Below are 25,269 nucleotides of genomic sequence, written 5' to 3'. Positions count from 1 at the left end.
AAAAAGCCAAATTGCCCAAGCTAGACGCATATTTTGTTGGCCCTAATCCTCCTCCTGTGGGAGATGAACCTGACGTTGTTAGCAGCACTTCATCCCCGGGCCCGGGCCACCAAAAGCTGCATCATGGTCAGGGAGCAGGTTTACAGGTAGCTACAGTTAGAACAATCACAAACACACAGTGTCAGCAAAAAAACGTGAGTTTGTGGTAAATTGTTGATATAGTAGCCCGGCCGCCTAGCTTATTTCCTTCTGTCTCTCAGCTGTAGCGATGATAATAGGGACTCAGCAGCTGCAAAGGGCCCGGTCATATGCCCCGCCCCCCGCCCCGGCTCTGATATGTTCCGCTACTGTTTTAATGGCCATATTTCTCAAAGCACTTAAATACAGTTCTACCTTGATTTTAAAGCTTGTGTAACATAACATTCATAGCAGGACTTATGGCAGAAAAGATATATTTATTAAATAGTTTTGTGGTTGTACAAATCTATTCTTGGTGCACATTGGAGTATGAATCATCACAGTTCAGCATTACGACTACATTATTATTATTTTTTTATTCCATAGACCTGATCTGAACCGCATGACTAGAAATGATGCTCTAGTGTTCGCAGCCTATATTCATGGCTTGGCTCCAGTTCTGTTTAATCCCATATAAGAAGCATATACACTAATTTCAGTTGCATTTTGTTTTACGTCACTGTCCCAGTCAACAATGGCTGCAGAATGATGGCAGACCTCTGAAAAGAGGCTTTATTATCTGATTAGCTGAGTCACTTGGACCAGATCAATAATGTATCAGACGCTCACCTCATGGTCATAACTTGCAAAGAGTGCATGTATTTACATGTGCACAGGAGAACATAGGTAGCTCTCCACAAATGTTACTTTGGTTGAGGGAATAAAATCCCGGAAGGGTGTATAAGAAACGAGATAGGAGCGAAACAAAGTGACTATAGGAAATACAAGAATAGTAAAATCTGGAAAAATATCCGTATCATGCCACCAATGAGAGAGCAGGGAGGCTGAACTCATCTCACACACAGATGAGCCTGCTCTTTCTCAATTTACTTATGAGCCGTCTTGTGTAGTATGTGCACGGAGCTGCTGAACATGCAAGATGAGCTGAATAAGTAAAGATCCAATCCTCTTAGTCCTGATGACCGTCTTCTGCTGAGGCAGTGTGAGTCCATCATCCAACTCTCTTGATAAGTCACACGCAGAGAAGAACAGATAGATTAAAGATAACAAACTCATCCTTGGCTCAGTTTCTTAAAGTATGCAGAGTAGTCTGTCCTTGTTGTACAACACTCCAGTGGAATTATACGTCATTATACGTATATTTACCTTCAGTGTTGTATTTCTTTCTTTTTTCCCTTTAAAATCTTTGTATATTTTACTCTTTTCCTCAGGGAGCGTTGATTCTTGGTTGGAATTACAGGCCACTGAATATAAATAAAATTGCCTGGCACATTAACCACCAACAAACTGTGAAAACAATTAATTTCAGACTAAAGAATGACATCAGTTGGATAATTAATAGCCGCATCCTAACCAAGGATGCCTGTGGCCGGTAATAAATCTGTTTCAAGGATGTTTTTGTTTTTTCTAATCATTTTAGGGCTATAGGCTTTATAATTCATACAGTGACTTTATTTTATGGACCAAGTAAATACATGAAAACATTCATATATTACAGTCCCAGTCTGGTAAGAATGAACTCTTTTAGCTTGTTTACGTGCCCATAAGATGTTTCTGTGTAATAAGCCATGTGGCCTCTGTCTACCTCTGCTAAGAACTAGTTGAACATACTAGCAACTTTCAACTGCAACGTTGCAACAAGTTCAGCTAATCCACAGGTAAACTAGATGGAAACATGAAGTCATCAGTTTTATGTACAAAACATATTTTACATTCACTAAAAATATTTCTGTCTTTAAAACATATTACACTAACACGTCTCTTTTCCTGTGTGTTTGGTTAAAACTGATACTTTAATAATTGTAAAAGTGAATTCTGTTAACCAAACAAAGATATGTGTCTCACCCGCTGAAAAATCTTTAAAAGAAGAGATTAAAAATGAAATCCATCCATCCATCAATTTTCATCCGCATATCTGGGGACGGGTCTTCCTCGGGGTCTCCTCCCAGTGGAACGTGTCCAGAAAACCTCACGACCAGCCGGAGTCAATTCAGGCAGGCAATCTCCGCTGTGTTCGCACGCCGGTGCTTCCATTTACTCCTCTAAATGGTTCATTTGGATGACTCCATTTGTTCTTTGACCTATATAAGGGACAGGAACTATGTGTTCCTAGATTCCTTTAGATGTGTCACCTACTGTTCCAAGCTTGCTGTTTCTCTCAAATGGCAATCCCACCTCCTCCCTGGCTTCCACCTGTGGCTCCGACTCTGTGGAGGGGGTTAGTTTTACACCTCAGTATTTCTATGTCAGCTTGATAAATGATGCTTGGACGGAGCCTTAACAACTTCACTGCATTAATTGTTGGACTGAAATAAAATTTTAAAGGAATTTAATGTCTGCTGTGCTGACTCCAAAAGTTACGAGTTCTTTCCATTTGCTCTCAGAAAACAGAACTCAGGACCGGGGTCAACATCATATTTATTTTAAGACTGCATCAAACTTGGTTTTTACCATTCAATTTGCCTCCACATTGGAAGTTTGAAACCCATGGTTTTGGTGGGTATTGCCAAGGACCTATCGTCACATCACAATACTTGAGTCACCATATAATACGATATTGCAATATCCAAATTTTGCAATATATTGCGATGTTATACATAGTTCGCTGAAAACTGTAAATGGCATTATGCATCTTGAAATCCGATTCGCACATACCTCAGATTAAAATGATAATTCATGGGACGAACTGAGTCATATGTTTTTCATATTATTAACATAATATAAAATTAACATTAACAATATTATTTAAGCCCATGTATACAATAAAGTCGTGCTGGATTTACACCCTCCCTGTAACATGATATATTATTGGAAAGAAAAATTGATATTCAAATTTTGAATATTGATATCAAATTCGCTGGCAAAGCATCATGATATATTGCCATATCAATATTTTTGCCCACCCTTATCATGTACTGCAGACTTTTCACACAAAAACCCTTTAGCAGCATGGCTACAGGCAACTACAGGCAACACTAACACATTACTGTGTGCATGGCTTGTTAAACCTGACTAAGAAAGACAAAAGTGACAAATTGCACGTGATAAGTTGTCCAGGCAATGACTAGGCAAGTTTTTTTTTTGTTAAATGATGCAAAACAAAATTGACTTCTTCAGTGTTTATTTAATTGAGACCAAATTGTGTTTTCAAGAACAAAAATTTAAAGAACAGCAAAAGTTTCAAGTAGCTGAATCAATTTTACAGCCTGAACAACTTCTCATCAGCTCTTTGTAACAAAACTCACTGGTAATGTTGTAAACAAAAGATATATTTTCTCTGTTGCAACATTTCCCTACTTGATGACCTGAACTCCACACCTGCTGCATTTTATGGCTTTTTTGTTTGTGTGTTTGTTTTTGTCTTGTCTTATGTTGAAGTTCAGATTTGCTTGCTCATGGCAGGTTCACCGATCAGTTTTCACCCTCAGTGTTTAAATCAAAGAGTGATGAGTAATTGGCTTTTGCCTCCTCTGCCTTGTGGCTTTATAGCTAAGTGCACGCACTGTAGCGACATTTTTATGACCTATTCTGTTAGTGCCCATCAGTCCTGTCGGTACGAGTTTTTCCCTCTTATCCCATTTTGACACTCTCTCTCTCACACACACACAAGCAGCCATATGTAGACACTTGACAGTGCTAATAACGCCTCCTGAAATGTTTCGGTGCTTCATTTGTGCTACAAAATCATTGTATTTTTGGGGTCTCTCAAGCATTTTAATCTTTGCCTTGTTTTCTAGGGTTGCCTTTAGTTTCAAAATGTTAAACCAATAAAGTTTGAACGTTGTTAAAAAAAAAGAAAGAAAGATAAAAGTGCTGAGAAAAGGTTCATTTATCAATAGCGTTAATTCTAGTAGACATCTTGTTTCCTGAACTCGGGACCCTCAAACTGCAACTTACTTGGAATTCCAATATGAGAAATTTAGTCTTGAACAACATGCCTTTGATTTTGCATTGTTGTTAAATCATGTATTCTGCAAATGAGATTTGTACAGGAAGTTATTTAAATTTAAAGTCTGCTCCAGATGTGTTGGAAAAGAATAATAATTTATAATAATATATTTATATAATTTGGATGATTGTTAAATCACACTCCTGCTTTTGTAGTCTAGTCCAGACAGCCAGGTTATTACACATCTACAGACTTTATTTGTGAGTTTTCCTGGTCATATTGCTATTAGGAAACCAGATCTCTGGCCAGATGTGAACGCCATAATCCACTGATTCTTCAGTATGTTGCAAGAATCCCCGTTGAGACAATCCCATGACTGGCGGAGACAGCCATGTTGAATGTTTTCCGCTTGGGAGTCATGTCTAAATGGAGCACTGACGTCGGTGCATCCCCTCTATTTATAGAAGCTCCATTCACTGAAACGAGGAGGAAGGTGTGGAGCCACATACCCAAGCCATTTTAAGGTAATATATACTCTTTCTAGAAAAGAGTATAAAATGGACAATTATAAGCATCACAGATCATGTTTTTAGCATCCTAATAACTGAGTTTATGCAGGATTCACTTTTGTTTTATGTCATGGACTAGCCAGTAAAGCCAGATTCATGTTGTTGCTGTGAAAACAAAAATACTCAAACTCTGTTTTCATACTGTATTTCAAAACCACGCCCTTTTTGTCCTGCATCTTTGGTAAACTTTTTGAAAAAACATGACATTATCAATAGACGACTGAATCCTGCGGGTTAAACAGATTCCTGGAAGTGGTGAGTATTTGTTCAAAGCAGTCAGGGCAATGGGGGAAGCAGAGTTGCTGGTTTTGGAAGAGAGACAATAAAAAAGGTTGAACCACACAACAGTAGAACATCACTGTACAGTCAGATGTAGCCTGGCCTGGCTCTCAACTCTTTTACACACACCCACAAGAGTGTCTAACCCAGATTCAGATAGTAGCACAGCACAGGATGGCCTCTGTGTGTATATGTGTGTCCCAGAACAGAGCAGCAGGGTATATCCTTGTGGAACACCAGGAGAAACCCTGAGAGGTGAAACCATCACCAGAGAATTGCTGTCATTCTCTCCCTCTCTCTCTCTCTCAAAGTGAAAGCACTGATGGAAACTAGTTCAAGGATGATCTGGCATTTTCCCTGCCTTTATGGAGCACGCTCAAGGGCTGGTTTTCAACATCCCAGCTTCTTTCAGACATGTTGGCAAGAAAAGAGGTCACAGGTCCAGAACAGCTGGTAGAAATGTAGGATCTACTGTCCATATGATTACAGTGTTACAGTAAATGAATAGTTTTTCTGTGTGTGTGTTTGTGTGATATTAGCCTGATTTGCACTTATTACTCTCGTCACATGTGTTGACATAACTGAGGTGTCATCGGGCTACCTGTTGTTATTAGTAATTAGTAGCAGATAAATACGCAAGTGACTCACTGTGCTTTGTGGACGGAGCCTCTCACTGCAATCGTGTGACCTCATTTCACCAGCCAACCTACTGTACAGCACAACACAAACACTCTCACAACTATACACATTCACCGTGTTTCCACTTGCGAGAACATTACACTGATTTATGGTTCTTTCTTGAAGTCTGAGCATAACCTTTAATCAATCAAACCATTCAAAGGACAAAGAAAGTTTTTTTTATGTCCCTTGACCCCAAAAGTAAGTAATGTGTGAACAAAGTTATCTCCCCACAATGTGGGCAATGCAAGTATACACACATGATTAGAAGTGATCCATAACCGGAAGGCTCAGTGAGATATGAATCATTATCATCATCAGCTGGTTCAGAGTCATGACTGAGATGAGAGGAGCTTAGTTTGTGAGACCCGGATTAGAACTCCTCTCCTTTTACTCTCCTCAGCTCATCTCGTTGTCTTTCATTCATCACTCTCTCTTGTCTTTGTTTTGACTTTCCTTGCCTGCCCTGCCTTTTCTTCCCTGTCTTGTCTTTCTTGGCCCATGCACCTTCACTCCTGTGCCATTTCTTACAATTCATTCAGTGTATGCGTGCACCAGAATACAAATCTGGCTGTGGATCATCTTATTTTCTCTAGAAATGACGGAATGAAACATGTCCTGCTCTTCCCACCAAAGTTAGTGTTTAGTTGATATTAGACTTCCTGGATCAATTGCACTGTCGCTAGTTTATCTCAAGGTTAATTTTAGCCCACTGTTGAACCCTTATTGCCCATTTTCAGACAACTTGAGCCAGGTGTTGGTACTGGGCTAGTGTTGGTTTGCTTTTCTGTTTGCAAAGAGTCACAATGTTTTGGCTGATCACAATACTTCCCCCCATTAGCCCCTGATGCTAGCAGTTCATGCATCCAGCCTGACAAAGTTCTGGGGCCAGAGTAGCACCAGCTTCCCTGGCTCTTAACCGCTGGTTTCTATGTAGGACAATGAAGAAAAATGAAATAATTTATAATTAGACACTAGTTCTAGTTGATGGGATCCATAGGTGACCTAAGGAAGACGTGGCTATGGTAGTGGGCCATGGATTTTTGGGGGCACTATGCAACATTGTGTTCGAGGGCCCCTATTTTGTAAAACGCCATTAAAATAGAGGAGTTCAGAGCCTCTGTGATTTTTCATGCCATTGCATTAATATGTTATACTTTAAGAATAAAATGAGCTAAATTTGTGAATCTGAAATTCAAATTCAAGCGCAGAGAGAGAGCGCAAAATAAATCGAGCTCGCTGAAGCTAACTAGTGTAACTTTGCGGTAATAAAACTGTAAACCTCTTGATCTTGTTGAAGTCATTACTGTTTTTTGTCCTCTTGTTTTAATGCACTGGCTGTTAGACGTGTGAACTCAGCTGTAATTATGCTGTCTCACCATTAACCATGCTGTGATTCATTGAATTTAAATACGCAACACCTTTCAAGTTCATTGTCTTGTCAGGTTATACGCCTGCGTCTCAACTCCCCGTGCTCAGCCATTGTAACTCCTTTGTCCGAGACTCTCCTCCCCTTCTTCTCATCACCACACTTCGTCTCTCCTCATCTGCTCTGTATCTGCAGCTCCTTTTTCTTTTAAATAGGATGCTGTGTTGTATAATCAAGCCCTCTTTGAACTGGCAGCTTCTTTCCCTCCAAGAAGAAACAGATTGTTCCCTGTGAAGAAAGGACCAGGATACAAAGTTGTGGAGGAAAAAATGCAGCCGTGAGAAGGATTACCTTTTTTTTCTGTCCAAGTTAGCAACAGAGTGAGAAAACAGTTTCTTTCTGACAAAAGTAAATTTAAGATTTCTGCAAAAAACTCTATGAAACAGGATGAGATTCTTCTTCTCTCCCTGTTTATGCCTCACCAACACCACAGTGGTGTTGAGTACACTGTGGGCCTGGCATAGCGATGTTGGCACGGACAAGCTTAGAGGCTAGAAATCAATAGCCACCAACGTGCAACTGCATCAAGACTGTTACTGAGAGAAAAGGCAGGGATGAAGAGGCTGTTTTGTGCAAGTGGAAGGTGCTCACACACGGTTTTGAGCCCAATATGTAAGTCACTGCACATCAAAAATCCCTGATCAGAAGCAGATCAAGAGGCAGAGCAATCAAGGCCCTCCAGTGGGCTCTTAATCATCAAATACCAGACTGATATCTAGGATATTAAATATTTGGAGATGTCAGGTACTCTGCATCCAAGACACTAAACTACATGCAAATGAGAGACAACGACAAAGATGAAGCAGTATCAATAGTTTGCATATACCAAATTTTGAATATATGTATGTATGTATGTATGTATGTATGTATGTATGTATGTATGTATGTATGTATGTATGTATGTATGTATGTATGTATGTATGTATGTATGTATGTATGTATGTATGTATGTATGTATGTATGTATGTATGTATGTATGTATGTATGTATGTATGTATGTATGTATGTATGTATGTATGTATACACAGTATGTGTGTATAGATAGCACTGTTTCACAATAGAAATAATCTTTTTATAGTTAGTTTATACGGTAATCCAATATATTCCAGTCTAATCTAATCCCAACTACAGTATGTATAGTGAATCTTCACTTTCATTAAGTCTCCTGCATCCATGCATGAGGGGACAGTGGTAAAGAAGAACTCCCTTTAAACAGGTGAAAGGCTGTGAGCACAAGAAAGCAATTCCACCAAACAAAAAGAGGTTACCGGTAGTCTACAGATATTCGCTGTGAGACATAAAAAGAGAAGCATGATGTTAATAACAGCAATAATTGCATATACATATAGTATATGAAGAGCAGAATGAGGAAAGAGCCCAGTGAGTCATGGCAGATTCCCAGAAACCTAGGCCTACTTGATATAATCAGAGAAAAAGTAAGTAGGGTGGGATGAGAGGCAGATGAAAAGGCGATCGTTGTAAAGACAGAAGGGCCAAATCGTCAGAAGCAGAATGAAAAGAGATATGAAAAGGAGGATGCAAAGGGGCTGTTGGAAGAAAGCAAAGGGTATAAAAAGCTTGTCAGATGCAAAAGCAGTGAGAGGACTTATTATGTGATATTAAACACATTTTCTTGCACAATATTTTAAATTTTGTATGTGGAGGAAAATCCCCACGATGCCGCAGATCTGTAGTAATTGTCCTGCTGTAGCTGCTGCGGGCGGCATCATTCCATAGGTTGATACCTACTTGCTGCTGTGCATGTTTTTTTCTTACTCTCTTGCTTACGTGACGACAAATGAAATTTGTCAGTTGGAAAAAGCTTCAGTACAACAGATAACCCAGATATAAATAATACTCATTCTGTTAATAAAAGCTTCATTTAAGCACTGCAATGATGAGATAGGTGTTGTTTAAGGTTCACAGAAAAAAATCTCCTGACATTACACAACCGTTAATTTTACAAAAATGTGTCATTCGCCCTTTAATTACATCCATTATGAGCAAAACACCTCCATTTTTTGGTGCTCTGAGGTATTAGGACAACTGACTACAAAGACGTTAACTGGGCCAGGTCCAGTAGATTCCTTCATTACTTCAAGACAAATGTGGTGGATAAAGGTCTGAAGTTGACAACCTACATAAATCTGTAAGGGAAAACCTTAAACTGTAAATTTGTCCAAGTCAGCAGTTTTGGGCACCCTTTAAGAGAAAGGAAGCATTCATGAGCTCAATCGCATCAGGAAGCCTGGAAGACCATAGAAAACAACAAAAGTAGATGATTGTAGAATCCCTTCCTTGGTGAAGAAAAACCCCTTCATAACATCTCTAGAAGGTAGGTGTATCATTGACAAAATCTACTATTAAGACACTTTCATCAATAAAGACAGATCATTTACAAGAAAGTGTAAAGCACTGGTAACATTCAAGAACAGGGATGCTAGATGTGAATTAAAGAAAACTGCAGATTTCTTTTCTTTCTTGAGAGGAAGACCATAAGAATATTAGTCAGATGGTGCAAATGCTGTAATTTATTATGGTATATTCAAATTCAATACTATACATCAACAGGTTTTTTTTTACAAAACCACAGGAGGATCAAATCCATGCAAAGTTGAGCTCAATCAAATCAGTTGGGCTCAGTGTGGAAGCTTCTCTCTTTACTGTGTTCAACAGTAAAGATCACAGACGACTTCCAGAAATCAGCATAAAACGTATGATACATCTCATCAGTTTGAAATAGCAGTTACCACCCAATTCTAGTGTGCTGTTCAGCCGTGATGCTCTGGGGGGGCTGCGGGAGTAAGTAAGGCTGGACCACTCATCCAAGTACAAGTGAGGACCAAATCCTGGAGACTGAAGCACTTTCCTGGCACTTTTATTCATTCAAATCCATCTTTGTGTTTACACAAACCAAGAAGTTGTGTGCAAGTGAACTTACATTGAAAAAAAAGAAAAACGTTCATAAAGTTTTAATGGAAAAGTTCAAAAGGTCCATAAAAATCATTCATGTCTCAGTCTTTGATGATACTAGAAATATGACATAAAATACTTGAGAAGTGAATTCTTACGCTTTTGTCATACTGTTTTTTTTTTTTTTTTTTAGGGGGGTAATGTTCCAATGGCTCATGTGTAAATGTGGTTGTAATATGTTGAAATATGTGGAATATACAAGCCTAAAATATGAAAAGTAAGCACATTTTGCATCAGGTCTGATTGAGTCAAAGCTGAGATCTGCTTCGAGTCTTTGTAGTAAATGTATCTTTCCATCATGTTGCAGGACAGCTCATGCGCAGGGCAAAGCGGAGGCAGCGGTGGGAGCGGCTCAGAAGGCCCAGGAGGAGAGTCGCATGGCGAGGGTCACTGCCAAGCAGTTCTCCCCGTCTTTCCAGCACCCAGGAAACGGTGGGCTCAAGCACAACACACACACATACAAACACACACACCATACAGATATATTTATAGATGTATGTATCTATGTAGGAGCCAAGCAGACTTATATGTACCAACACGTGTGTGCACGTGTGTGTGGGTTGGGGATAAAGGTCAGTGTCAGCCTCCCTCCAGCTTTGCGGTTCTGCCTCTGTCACTCACACCTGTAGAGCGCAGCAGGTGGCCGGTGGAAACCAGCGTTCAGCGGGACACTCGTGCACATACCGACTTTCCAACACGTAATGTACACTTCCCCGGACCAAACACACACACAGAACCAGGGCGACAGTGACTGCTCTTTTGCCATTTTTATGCTCTAAGCATCCTTTTCCCTCACACCCCCCAAAGAAAACGTTTCATGTCAACAAGCATTAATGCTGACATTTAACAGCATGTTTGTTTGGACATCCTGGCCATCATTATCTCCCCTTGCTGTTTCCCTTTTATCTGCTTAGAGATGAAAAATAAGAAAAATAAGCATTGTGTGAAAAGTTGAGAGGGGCAGAGGTGGTCGGAGAAGGGGGGGGGTTGAGCGATTCTCTCTTTGTTCTCTCAAAGTTACACACCTCTTGAGAAATGGACACTAAAACAACCTGCAACACAACTGAGTCATGTCTCTGAGATAGCTTTCATACTGAAATGTGGTTCTCTAACTCTTGAGACTGTTGTCTCCAACAGGTCAGGACATGCAGCTTCAGCATCATTTAAATCCTTTGAATGGGTGGGGGGGGGTCTGCGGTGCGAGTGAAGTGCTGGTATTCTTCCATCTGTCAGTATTCACAGAACTCCTGTATGCTTGGGGTGAATCAGAAGTCAGTTTGGGAACACGTCTAATAAAGTCTCGGGATTATGCCTCCAGGGGCAGAGGCCAAAATATCCGGGCTCATGGCGTGGCCAGGTCAAGCTTGAATGAAAACCATCAGATAAAAAGACTTTGTCTTCCATTTGCCATTGTTTAATGGGAGGTACATCAAAATAAAGAACATATCATTGATAAAATGATAACTGATTATTTTGGTTTTATTTTGGCAAATGTATCACACACAGTTACTGACGTATGCCCAACCGTGACGGGACTCCGGGGAAGATCCAGGACATTATTATCTGTTTGCTGTCCCAGGAACACCTTGGTATCCTCCAGGAGGAGCCGGAGGGGGTGATCTGGGAGAGGGAGGACTCTCTGCTAATATTGTTGACTCTATCAAACCCAAATGAGCAGATATTAAAGGTTGGATGGATGCTGATTACTTGCGTAAACATTCTGATTGTCCTCCCTTCCCATTGCTACATCCAAACTTCCTCAGAGGAACAGCATCCTCAAGCAAAAGGCTACGTTGCGATGAAGATTTGGGTCATGGTTAAGATCAGTGCAGAACATGTTTCTAACCCTTCTGGGAGCATTCTCACACACTTCCCCATCTGTGACACTAAGACACATCTGGACTGGAAACCTTTTTCTGAAAGTGACACAGCATTGTAGAGCAGGAGACAGGTCTGGCAGAGCTGAAGTTTATTTAAGGAAAAGAAAGTAGAGTCGCTTGGATATTGTATTGGATATTAGACATCAGGGGTGATGTCTAAAGCTTTGGTGGGTATTTATCCTTTCCCAAAGGCACATAAGAAACAGAGACGGTTGTGGAAGCCAAGGCAAAGATGCAGAAATCATTCCCGGGAACTATAAACAAGCTGTTGCCTTTTGATAAGCTGCTACTGGTGAAAGTAGATGTTCCATAGACATAGTTGGAACAGCAAATGTTTATCACTATTTGGCAAAGATGAACAGAAACAAGTGTGATTAAAACATTCATATTTTTGGAGCATTTCAGCAAACATATATTAAATTACCTTTATAAAAAATGCTGTTGCTATTTTGTGGTCTGGTGTATGTAGAGGTGGAGAGAACCCAGATCCAGGCTAACAGGCAGCTGGAAGTTAAATAAAAAAGAGCAACTTTATAAAATAACTAAGGGCACTGCAGACGCAGACGTTCCACAACATCAATCCAAATGCACGAAAAGCGATGTACGTAGTCACAAAGATCTGACACTGAACAAAGGAAATCAAGAGGGATAAATACCAAGAGAGGTAATGAATAACATCACATTGGTGTGCAGCGTTCAGTCGCTAAAACCTGCTTGGGGCACAAAACTATATGAATCAAAACAATTTTTTTAGTTTAAGCTGATATTTTAATTTTCTTTTTCTCTTCAGAAAAAAAAAAAAAAAAATTATATATATATATATATGCACACTAGAACAGTGTTACCTTACTGTAATTAGACGTCAAGCCAACAGTAGGTTTTTAGCGTAAAATTTGTATATCTATATCATAATCCAGTTATAATCAAAACGTTGGAATACAATGTTGTTCCAACCTCACACTAACTTCAGGTGTCTGCTATAGCTGGCAGCAATGAATCAGAGAACAGGATGCTTAACTCTTCCAGTTTTTATTAATGGATTTGTGATTGACAAATGATTTAAAATGTGAAAGTATTTTTCTGTTTTAATTACAACTAACCAATATTCTCAGTTATTGTGAACGAGTTGAATAAAGTTTGACTTACCAGACTGTTTTATTTCGCTTTATAGGTCCGCAATATGTAAGGTCTGAGCTGAAATAGGGAAACATTTAGGTTTTGCTGCTCCATATATTTGGAACCAGCACCAAGCCTGCCGGAACCTCAAAAATCAAGTCTCATTTCATAAATTCAGACTGATTTAAATATTCTGAATGCAGCATTATCTGGCTGCCCATAGCTACAATCCTCGGTAGTCCTGTTTGTATCTTGAAGAATTTAGTGTGGTGTCTGCTATATCATTTTAGGCCTTATTGTTGGGAGTCTTTGTTGGGTTTGTTGATGTTTTGTGGTGTATATGTTAACATTTATGTGTATATTGGAAGTATGTGGGCTGTTTAATGATTGTTGCTTTGCCTGCTGTTTGTGGACGAAACTAAACTTCATCCCCTGACCTAAAACCGTTCTGGAAATAGGCTGTAAATATGTTTTTTTTCTGCTGGAATGTTGGACATTTTGACATGGGGGGTCAGTGGAGATTGGACTCTGCTTTTGAGGCAGCCTCTAGTGGTCAATCAAGGAACAGTACTCCCTCGTTGGCTCGACATAGAGAAACTGGATGTTGCCCCCTGGTTTTTAACGCCCAGGATATCCTCAAAGTGTGAATTTCGCAGGCTTATCCAGGCTGTCAATATAATGGTTCTGGTAGGCTATACCATGACGCAGGATATATGTTATTGTTTACTTTACTGCCCAACCATAATGTTTTTTAATTTTATTTCAAATTGGGCATTTTTATTGCATATCCATGCAGCAAGGCTACTTTAGTGCAGCAAAGGATCTCAAAAGAAAGACATAAAAAGGTTGGGTTCCCCTCCTACATCTAGTCTTTTTTATTGAGAAGAAAGCACTATTATTTTCCTGTCACGTGCGTTATTGGTGCAGTCGCTGTTGCCAGTGTGCTGCTGGTTAGCAGTTCTCCGTGCATCTGAAAGTGATGCAAAAGAGCCCCCCATACAGGGAAAACTGTATTTAAGTGCTTTTGACTAGAAGTCTGTATGTGAGGAGTGTTAAGTGAGAATATGTTGGAGAGAGAAAACCAGTTCTCCCTGTGAAAGAAAAGTAAGAAAACCAGCAGTGATTATTATTTGAAGTCTTCTAGTGTTATCTAGAAGACTGAGGGGAGAAGAAATCAGGTACTTTATAATATATAATAACCACTTTATTTGTCAGTACACATGGAAACACATTGAAATGTGTCCCCTGCTTTTAACCCATCACTAGTTTCTCAGGTGTTTCTTCACTGATCAAAATGTTGTACTTCTGTTTAATCTTATGCTGAAATTTCAAATCGTAACCATGCAAAGCCCTCAGGTGTGACTCTAGCGGCCTCACCTCCCCCCGATTTCTGACATGTTTTGTTGTGTCACCTGCAGGTATGGAGATGCAGCGCCCCAAACGGCAGGTGTCCAGCGAGGTGGAGGGCGAGGGTTTGTCCAGCAGTGTTGGGACGGCTGAAAGTCCAGACCTCTACACCAAGAGCGTGGGCTCCGATGACCCGTCCAATGACGCCGCCACGCCGGACCTCAGCCCCCCCTCTTCCTCACCCCAGCACACGCCGCCGGCCCCCGTACGGCCGTCCCACCGCAGCAAGAGCGCCCGCTTCCACCGGCAGACCGCCGTGGACCACGTGGACCACGGGGACCGGGGGGAGAAAGGTGGAGGGGGGCCGTCCGAGATCCAGGTGCTGATGGAGGGAGGGGGGGGAGGAAAGGGGGAGTACACGCGGGCCAACAGCTGGACGGAGGACAAGAGGAGGGGGGTGTTTCACAAGGGCGGGGGTGGGGTTGGCGGGCGGGGGGTGACCCGGACCAACGGACACAAACACAGCTCGTCCAACCACAAAGCGCGGGAGCACGGCTCGTCCAACCACAGACAGGCCCGGGGGGAGCGCTGGCTGGAGTCGTCCTCGTCGGCCACGTGGACGTCCGGGCACAGGGGCGTGCACGGCCGGGGGGGCCGCCTGCTGGAGCAGGACGAGGAGAAGATCAGCAACTACGAGATGGAGATGAAGCCTTTACAGCCGCGGTCCTCCGCCTCCCACAAGGCCCACGGGGAGGAGAGGCACGGGCCCCCCCACGAGGAGGAGCGCCCGCACGGGGGGCAGCGCCAGAGGCACAAGACCCGAGAGGGGCGCGAGGGGGGCAAAGACTCGGTGCTCAAGCTGGACAGAGCGGGCGAGAAGGTGGACTCCCGGCCCCTACGCAGGGACCTCACCCTCTCCCCCCCTCTGCATTCCTCCCCCATCACACCAGACACGGAGCTCAGCCTCGCGCAGGGCAAAGGCAACTCGGTAAGTCTGAACTAGCCAGCACCACTCTGAAGCAGGGGCGTTCACCTACGTTTCAGGGGCGTCCAGGTCCTCACACCTCCCTCTGGGGGGAGAAACGTCACCGCTGGATAGGGACACACATTCTTTGAATGACCAACTCTTTGAAATAATGTAAGTCTTTGTCCATGTATGCCGTTGACCCAATCCCAACGGATCCTGGAACCTGAGAAGCGCAGCGTTGCGCTGATATATGAAACATCCACGTGTTGGTTTGTCTGGTGCACCATAAGAAAACCAGTGAACAGAATCAAATGTTAATACAAGCTTTTATTATATCATGTACAATATTTTCCAGGAGGTACACTTAACACTCAAACCACATAGGTAGGAGAGAAATGCCTAATGTGTAATCAACCCAGTCGTATTTATACTGAAAAGGGAGGTGTTTTGTACATGAACCCCATCTGTGGATCCAGCTGCAGGGAAAGACACCCAAACATGTCACACCTTCAGCCTTATTTCTCTGTTGATTTCATCCTAGTGTCAACCCAGAAAACAGGATGGGACCCATCAGTGTTAAAACAGCTGTTTCTCTTTGTTGTCTTCACCTAAAGAAGAGAAAACAGCTCAACTATCTTAACAGTAGCAACCACCAGTGTAGAATCTTATAGAAAAACCCTTCAAGCCTTTAAACAAATGTCATAAAATCCTAACATATATATTCTGGGGTCCTAGGCAAAAATCCACAGGGGGCCCCTCCAGCTAATTAATTTCCTGCACTACTTCCCACTTTATTGATGCATTTTTTGTTCCTCCTGTTTTGTTTTGTTTTGTTTTGTTTTGTTTCTAAATTTATAGTTTTGTCCCTGATTTTTTTCCCCATTTATTCACCCAGTGCTCCTACATAAGTCAGTCCTGGGCATTGCTCCCTCTACCAACCCCGGGAGGTCCCTGCACTGAGCTCAGGTCTCCTCCTTACCTGAGGAGAGAGCAGGCTGCATCTTTTCACCAGACAGGGTGGGGTTTCTCCGACCGGACGTAGCGCGTGGAAGGATCACGTTATTCCGGCCAGATCCCTCCCATCCCATCTGGCGCCCCGGTTGGCCAGAGGGGGCAGTATAGCCCAGGACTGCTGCATGTTTTTGTGAGGGTAGCTCACATTAGCTACCCAAGGGAACGAGGGGGAAATAACGCAAACTCCACACAGAAAGGCCCTTTCGCCAACCCCACCCAGGGTGTGGGCACCGAAGTCATGGGGGAACTAACACGCACTTCTACCTCTAACTCAGGGTCTTCTAGCTGTGAGACGGCTGCACTACCAGCTGCACACCGTTCCCCCTTCTTACGTTGCTCATTGGCAGGTGAATAGCTTCTCTTCATCAGGTTTGGTTACAAAGGTGCACTGCTTGCTTTTGCCAGAGCCAGAGGTGACGAAGCTCTCCGCCAGCCAACCACTCTGTCATTGCAAATTGTCATTGTCTGTTGTGATTCAAAGTTGGCCGGCCGCCAGGGCCCCATCCTGGCTCGGGGCCCCCTTCTGGCTCTGACCCCTGCAGCGCAAAGCGGCGCTTCTCAGCTTTCAGAATCTGTTGGAACTACGTCGATAGCGTAAACGGTAGAAGAGTTACGGTATTTCAAAGAATGTGTGTCATTTTTCTGTTGCTGGCAACAGCATTTACATGAAACTACTATGAATTAATAATAGCACCAGATTTCCAGCGATCCCGGCAAAAGCTCTTCAGAGCCCGGATCCGGACTGTTGTCGCTAGTCGGTGGCCCTGCCTCTACATGATTTAAACTAAAGTTTCTTCCAACCACCTGTGGTGAGATTGGACCGTTGCATCAGCCCCCATTCTCATTAAAATCAGTCCAATATATGATCCCTCAGTCACGCAAACAATTAAGCAGTGCAGTGTTGCCTTCTAAAGTACATTGTAACGCTATTTTAAGATTATGTGCATTTGAATGCAGAAATAGTATAAACTTTGTCCTACCGGCTCCACCCACCCATCCATTATATTGACTGATTGATTGTTTCAGTTTTATTGTCATTAAACATGTAAAATACAGGGTAACGAAATGCCGATTGACATCTAATCAGATGTGCAAAAGCAGCAAGTCCAGTATGTACAGAAAAATCCGTATAGAGTAGATATTTACTATATTAATATACAAGTGGGTCATATAAGATGTAGTATGAACACTATATACAGATAAACTAAATGTAGGTGTATATACTGTACAGATGTGTATAGATGTGCAATGATCAGGTGTACAGAGTGCATATATATGAGGATATATACGTTAGGTGAGCACTGTAACAGTGTAAGTACCAGGAATGGTTTGTAGAAGGAGTGGGAGAGAGCCGCTGGAGCAGAGAGCAGAGCAGGGAGAGAGGAGGTGCCGTCGTAGACATCGCTTCTTCTGGACATCGTTGTTGGGGGGGAGTGTAGTCCTTGTAATGCATTGGGTGGTCTTCACCCCCTATTGCAGTGCCATCCATCCATCTATCCCCCCAACCATAACATAGCAAATGTAGTACAAAAGTCCCAGACTTAATTATAAAAACAATATAGAGGTTTTTACAATTGAGTAAGAGAGGGGAATAGAAAAAAAAACAATTAACTGAGAGTATCGGGGATTTTGAATTCAGATTGGTAATGTTTTTTTTTCTTTTGACTTCTTGATGTGGAGAGTGAGTTGAATAGGAATCAGCAGATATAGACGATAGGAATGTAGATAATTAGACAGAATCTAAGCAGTACCCAAACTCAGTCATTAACACTAAGACATTTCAAGAAATGTTCTATTAAAAAAAAAGAATATTTTAGTGTGGAAAATAATTTACTGTTGTGAACATAATTTTTGGCCAAGAAGAATAACAAATTAGTTAAAAATCTCCTTCATACTCATGTCCACGCTTTGATGGAAGTCAAGCATAACATGATTCCAAAGTCAACTGAAAGTGTTTCGATATTTTGAAACAGATAAAAATAGAAAATTGTTGCTGCGATAGTTTGAAATGTGGACGGAACAGATGAGCAACAGTTTCAGGAGAAACATCACTACAAGTACAGCTTGTATGAAGAATAGGTTCAAATTTCTGAGGCTAGGTTTTAGTTGGGTAAAAATCTGTGTAGCTGTTTGAGAGATACGTCTTTAATTTAAAAATAATTCGATAATGATTGAGCAGAAACCATACTTGCTCCGATATCACATCATCCGCATCACCATGCTACTGGGAGCTCGCACATTTGTTTTTGTACTAAAGAGTCAGTCACATGCGGCCGAAGTTGCACCCAAACTCACCTTTAAACTCATTTATGACAGGAAAGAAACTGGATCTGCTCAAAAACACGCCTGTGTCTGATTATGATGCAACCTTGGTAAGTTAGCTGGAGGAGGTGAAGTCATGGAAAGCTTTTTTAGATATTGGAATAATTATGACCCCTTTGAAGTTTAGTCAAAATCAGGTAAGCTCCATCTTCCCACCTGAAGACTCGTGTGACCTTGTGTGAGTGTTTCTAGAAATGTAACTTTATTTTAAGAGTCTATTCATTATAATAGTCTAATTGAAACAGGAACTCAAAGTCTGACTAGAAACCCAATAACAGTTTGTGTGCTGTCATCTAGAAGATATTGAGCACAAGCTGTGCATGATTAGATCAAATTTTCAGCGGCAGATACACTTTCTCATTTATTAGCGAGCGCCACACAGACATGTTTGCCCTGAAAACATTCTTAATCCTCTCAGAAGGAAACGGCTGCAAAGTAGACCGGAAGAGACGGCGCTGTTTCCCCTGGTCGTTAATTTGTTATGGCTCAATAACAAACATAACTAGAAAATTTCACGAAATTTTGACATGGGCATGCCCTACGGCCCATTCGACCCCTCCAGCTGCTTTGGTTTAGGGCTGTAGTGGTTGTGTTCGGGGTGGTTCTATGTCAGTTTGAGGTGTTTACAGTTGTATTGCATTCATTCCTGTGCTCCCAATAGTTATTAAAGGTGTGCGCTTTTTGGCGTCTAGCGCCCCCCACGGTGACACTTTTGACTGAAAAAAGTAATGCCCATCGAGGCAACATGGAGACGCATCTAACGATGTATGCCATGCATGGGTGCACGTTGCGGTTCAGGCTACATTAATGGATAGGTTTTTGTTTCACCGTGGTAAAAAAATCCCATCCGAATGAATGGGGCCATTTGGCATGGATTTTGACATAAAATTTCCTTAAATCCCAGCTTCATGAAATTTGAATATGTTGACGGCCACAGCGTGCCGAGTCGGGGAACATTTGTACGATGTCTCTACGATAATCTGTCGCCTAGCAACAAGCGTCCAAAGTCAAATGGAAATTTAAAAAAAAAATGAAAGGTCAATATCGCAAAAATTTTAATAATTGGCATAATGAGCTTGTACGGCCCGTTAGTGCCAATCGGGCCAAGTGTTTGAAAGTTTGAACGATGTCTCTACGATAAAGTTCGACCGAGCAATAAGCGTCTGAATTTTTGCCTTTTTTTTTGCTTTATGGCATCTAGCGTTGCCACGGTAACACTTTTGACTGAGAAAAGTAATGCCCATCGAGGCACGATGGAGACGCATCCAACGATATATGCCATGCATGGGTGCACATTCCGGTTCGGGCAGCATTAACAGATTGTTTATTCACATGGTCCCCCATACAAATGCATTGGTTTTTGTTGCCATGGTAACAAGCCCCATAGGATAGAATGGGACAATTTGGCTTTAATATCTCAAAAGCTGTAAACGACAGCGTAATGAGACCTCAGTATGTTGTAGTCCACATCAACCTGAGTCTTTTAACGTTGGAACCAAGTCTCTGCGATACCGCGTTGCCGCGCAACAAGCATCCGAAGTTCCGTTAGCATCAAAATGAACAATGTGGAATATCTCAAAAACCGTAATAGCAAGCATGACGAGACTAAAATATGTTGCAGTACAAAGCGTCCCGGGTTGGTCAATGTTGTAATGATGTCTGTACGATAAACCGTTGCCTAGCAACAAGCGTCCAAAATAAAAGTGATTTTTTTTTTAAATTGAAAGTTAAATATCGCAAAAACCGTAATAACTAGAATGATGAAGTTGTATGGTCCTTTAAAAACTATCGGGCCGAGTGTTTCAAAGTTTGAACGATGTCTCTACGATAAAGTTCGGCCGAGCAATAAGCGCGGGAATTTTCGCCTTTTTTTTTGCTTTTTAGCAACTAGCGTTGCCATGGTAACCCCTATTACTGAGAAAAGTAATGCCCATCGAATCACGATGGAGACGCATCCAACGATGTATGCCATGCATGGGTGCACGTTGCGGTTCGGGCCGTATTAATGGACGAAAAAAAGTGCGGAATAATAAGAATAACTAGACAAAATTCCCGGGAAATTTTGAAGTGCCACGGACTACTGCCGGATGATCGCGGGGCTTATTTGCACCCATGAAGGTCAAGGACTCGATACTTAGTCATTTGACACCACCCATGACTCTCTATGTCAAACCATTCAAAAGTTATTACAGAAAACATGTAATAGGCTAATAAAACCGCTAACAAGACCGCTAACGGGACCGCTAACGGGATAGCTAACAGAACCGCTAACGGAACCTCTAACGGGATCGCTAACTGAACCGCTAACGGGATCGCTAAAGGGATCGCTAACGGGACCGCTAACCGAGCCGCTAACGGAATCGCTAACCGAGCCGCTAACAACCGCTAACGGAACCGCTAACGGGACCGCTAACGGGACCGCTAACGGGACCGCTAATGGGATCGCTAACGGAACCGCTAACGGGACCGCTAACGGGATCGCTAACGGGACCGCTAACCGAGCCGCTAATGGGGTCGCTAACGGGACCGCTAATGGGGTCGCTAACGGGACCGCTAACAACCGCTAACGGAACCGCTAACGGGACCGCTAACAGAACCGCTAACGGGATCGCTAACAACCGCTAGCGGAACCGCTAACGGGACCGCTAATGGGATTGCTAACGGGACCGCTAACGGGGTCGCTAACTGGACCGCTAACGGGATCGCTAACTGGACCGCTAACGGTACCGCTAACGGGATCGCTAACGGAATCGCTAACTGAACCGCTAACGGGACCGCTAACCGAGCCGCTAACGGGATTGCTAACCGAGCCGCTAATGGGATCGCTAACGGGACCGCTAACAACCGCTAACGGAACCGCTAACAGGACCGCTAACAGAACCGCTAACAGAACCGCTAACGGGACCGCTAACAACCGCTAGCGGAACCGCTAACGGGACCGCTAACGGGGTCGCTAACTGGACCGCTAATGGGATTGCTAACAGGACCGCTAACGGGGTCGCTAACTGGACCGCTAACGGGATCGCTAACTGGACCGCTAACGGTACCGCTAACGGGATCGCTAACGGAATCGCTAACTGAACCGCTAACGGGACCGCTAACCGAGCCGCTAACGGGATTGCTAACCGAGCCGCTAATGGGATCGCTAACGGGACCGCTAACAACCGCTAACGGAACCGCTAACAGGACCGCTAACAGAACCGCTAACAGAACCGCTAACGGGACCGCTAACAACCGCTAGCGGAACCGCTAACGGGACCGCTAACGGGGTCGCTAACTGGACCGCTAACGGGATCGCTAACTGGACCGCTAACGGGACCGCTAATGGGATCGCTAACGGAATCGCTAACTGAACCGCTAACGGGACCGCTAACGGGATCGCTAACAACCGCTAGCGGAACCGCTAACGGGACCGCTAACGGGGTCGCTAACTGGACCGCTAACGGGATCGCTAACTGGACCGCTAACGGGACCGCTAACGGGATCGCTAACGGAATCGCTAACTGAACCGCTAACGGGACCGCTAACCGAGCCGCTAACGGGATCGCTAACCAAGCCGCTAACGGGATCGCTAACGGGATCGCTAACAACCGCTAACGGGACCGCTAACGGGATTGCTAACGGGACCGCTAACGGGGTCGCTAACTGGACCGCTAACGGGATCGCTAACTGGACCGCTAACGGGACCGCTAACGGGATCGCTAACAGGACCGCTAACAGAACCGCTAACGGGACCGCTAACACCAATAACACTACCATCCCATAATAAACACCTACCATCCCATAATAACACTAACATCCCATAATAACACTAACATCCTATAAAAACACCTGCCATCCCATAATAACACTAACATCCTATAAAAACACCTGCCATCCCATAATAACACTAACATCCTATAAAAACACCTGCCATCCCATAATAACACTAACATCCTATAAAAACACCTGACATCCCATAATAACACTAACATCCTATAAAAACACCTGTCATCCCATAATAACACTAACATCCTATAAAAACACCTGCCATCCCATAATAACACTAACATCCTATAAAAACACCTGCCATCCCATAATAACACTAACATCCTATAAAAACACCTGCCATCCCATAATAACACTAACATCCTATAAAAACACCTGACATCCCATAATAACACTAACATCCTATAAAAACACCTGCCATCCCATAATAACACTAACATCCTATAAAAACAACTGACATCCCATAATAACACCTATCGTGTGTGTGTGTGTGTGTGTGTGTGTGTGTGTGTGTGTGTGTGTGTGTGTGTGTGTGTGTGTGTGTGTGTGTGTTCATCTAAGGTTAAAAGGTCAGGGTTCAGATTTCTCCATTTTCCAGGTTATACTATGAATTCTGTACTGAGTGAGTCATGTGACCAGTTCTGGGTCAGTCTAATCAGTACAGCTGAGCTCTGGTTGCTACGGGCAACAAGAGCCTGATACAGAGGGAGCGGGAATGACTCAGCTGGATTTTTGGTTGTGACAAACCTGAAATCATTCCACTTTGCGCTCAAACCGTAGCTCTTAGCAGAAAAACGAAAACATTTTGAGAAACGGAGAACCTACCAGATTATCTAAATGTTATTTTCATACAGATATTCCTTAAAATGTGTTAGTAACGGCAATTCGAAAACAAAAATGAGATTTTTTTTAAGAAAACTTCATTTAACATGGGAGTCAATGAAGAGAGAGACAGGAACTGGCGTGTCTGTTGGCGCCCCCGTTAAAATTTTGTGCACACCACGCCTGTCAAAGTCACATTTTATAAATCACAACACCTATGTCTATATTCTGACCAAAAATTATCTGTCTACCTTTTACGGTTTGGCCGTGACCTCGAGTTACAAATAAGAAATCATGTTTTTTTTCCAGTGTAACTACACTCTAGCAAACTGACTCCCGTGCTCTAGATTTGAAAAAAAGTGATTTCCAGTCCTCGCTTGAGGGCTCATATCTTGAAAAGTGTACATTTTAGGAAAAAACTGTTTCGGGTTTGGAGAGAGAAGAGAAGTTTTCCTCCGTTTTGAAGTTTGAATGACGTTTCTACGTGCAAGTATGAGAAAGATACGTGACTCAGAAAAAAGGTGAATTTTGTCTTTTTTCTCGACATTTTCCCATCCGCTTTGAATGGCGCCATAGGAATACATAGGGAAAATGAGCTCCCCATTAGTTTGGAAATTTGGAAATGTTTTTGCACTTCGTGCAAAAACTATTCGTGCCATCGTTCTGAAAATCCACAGGACTGTAGTTAAATTCAGGGCCTACAACTTTCTAAATCGGTTCATAATTTTTCGAGTAACGGTGTGCGAGTGGTGAGGCCCCAAAGTTCACGCAATGCGTTCCGGATGGGGCAAAAAGCGCACGTTTGTGCACGTTGCGCAAAAACGTGCACGCCAATCGCTAATAAAAGTCATACCCATCGATTCCCGATTAAGGCGCACGTTTCTACGTTTTTACTTTTCGCGTTTTCTCAAAGCTGTAGGAGGAGTAGCCGGACAAAGTTTTTACGGAAGAATATATAATAAATAATAAATAAGCCTGAGCAATAGTATGAGTGCCTCGTGCTGCGCACGAGGCACTCCTCCTCCATTGAGCTTGCGCAGCTCAATGGAGGAGGCGTGCCACGTGGCGCAGCCGTGGCACTAATAATAATAAGAAAAGGGAAACCTTTTCTAGATACTAATATATCGCCTTCATTTTCATGTTTTTCCTCATTTTTTCGGCCGTGTTTTACTTTTTGGGGATTTTTTTTTTCCACATCAGTGCGGGGTCATGCTGTACACCCGCTGGTGCGCAGTGGGACTTTTGCGACTTTAGCATGCTAGCAGCATTGCCCTTTGGGCCATTCTGGACGATTGCAATATGGTCATGCCACTACTTGGCATGCCCATAATAAGATGTCTCAGCTCATGTGTCTTATTTGTGGAGATCCGGCCATCATCATCTCCTCTAGTTGTGATACAATGTCCCCGAGTTTAAGTCCTGATCTGTTTCCAGATGTCGGGTCTCTGCTTTAGGGCTTTTAGAGCTGAATTATCACAGTTTATTCTAACAGAAACAAACTGGGGAGTTCTGTTTCAATCTGTCTCAACCGATCTACTTGATGAGCAAACTTTACTTCAAGTGAAAAAAAGTCCAAACGCTCCATAAAAGCAGGGTGAAGAAAGATTGACGATAGGCGAGTATCTTGCTCTGGGCTTATGATGTAGCCAGTCATTAAACATCTTTGAGCTCACATTAAAGGACTTTATAGGTGGCAGGGAAGGGCAATGGTAACATTTAAAAGCTAGGTGGAGAGATGAACTGGGTCAGTGCAGGCTTGGAAGAGTTTAATTGCAACAGGTGAGAAGGTATGATGTCCTCTCACTCTATAGTCTTGCAGTACATCTATGCACATAGCAGGTTTATTTCATCCCAGGTCCCATCAGCCTTGTGGTTTTAGTCAGGCGGCTGGTTGAACAGCAACTGCAAGACTATTTAATGTATCACCTTTAAAAAATCAAATTAAAAAATTGCATAGGCATTTAACTATTAATGGTAAACATACAGAAAACCCATTACTATTCTAGAGGTGTGTCAAA

At 42.7% G+C, this 25,269-nt stretch overlaps 1 protein-coding gene across 1 annotated transcript in view; it reads left to right on the top strand.

Moving 5' to 3' along the window:
• jph3b (junctophilin 3b) overlaps positions 1–25,269 on the top strand; it is an 81,072-nt gene that overhangs the window by 39,805 nt on the left and 15,998 nt on the right. Inside the window, exons 4-5 of the mRNA XM_061721153.1 lie at positions 10,323–10,447; positions 14,430–15,346. Of these exons, the coding sequence (XP_061577137.1) occupies positions 10,323–10,447; positions 14,430–15,346 (1,042 nt within the window). The remainder of the gene's footprint in view (positions 1–10,322; positions 10,448–14,429; positions 15,347–25,269) is intronic.

Source organism: Cololabis saira, chromosome 5 (assembly GCF_033807715.1).
Source record: "Cololabis saira isolate AMF1-May2022 chromosome 5, fColSai1.1, whole genome shotgun sequence".
Lineage (NCBI taxonomy): Eukaryota > Metazoa > Chordata > Actinopteri > Beloniformes > Belonidae > Cololabis > Cololabis saira.
This window is presented reverse-complemented; position numbering and strand designations above follow the sequence as displayed.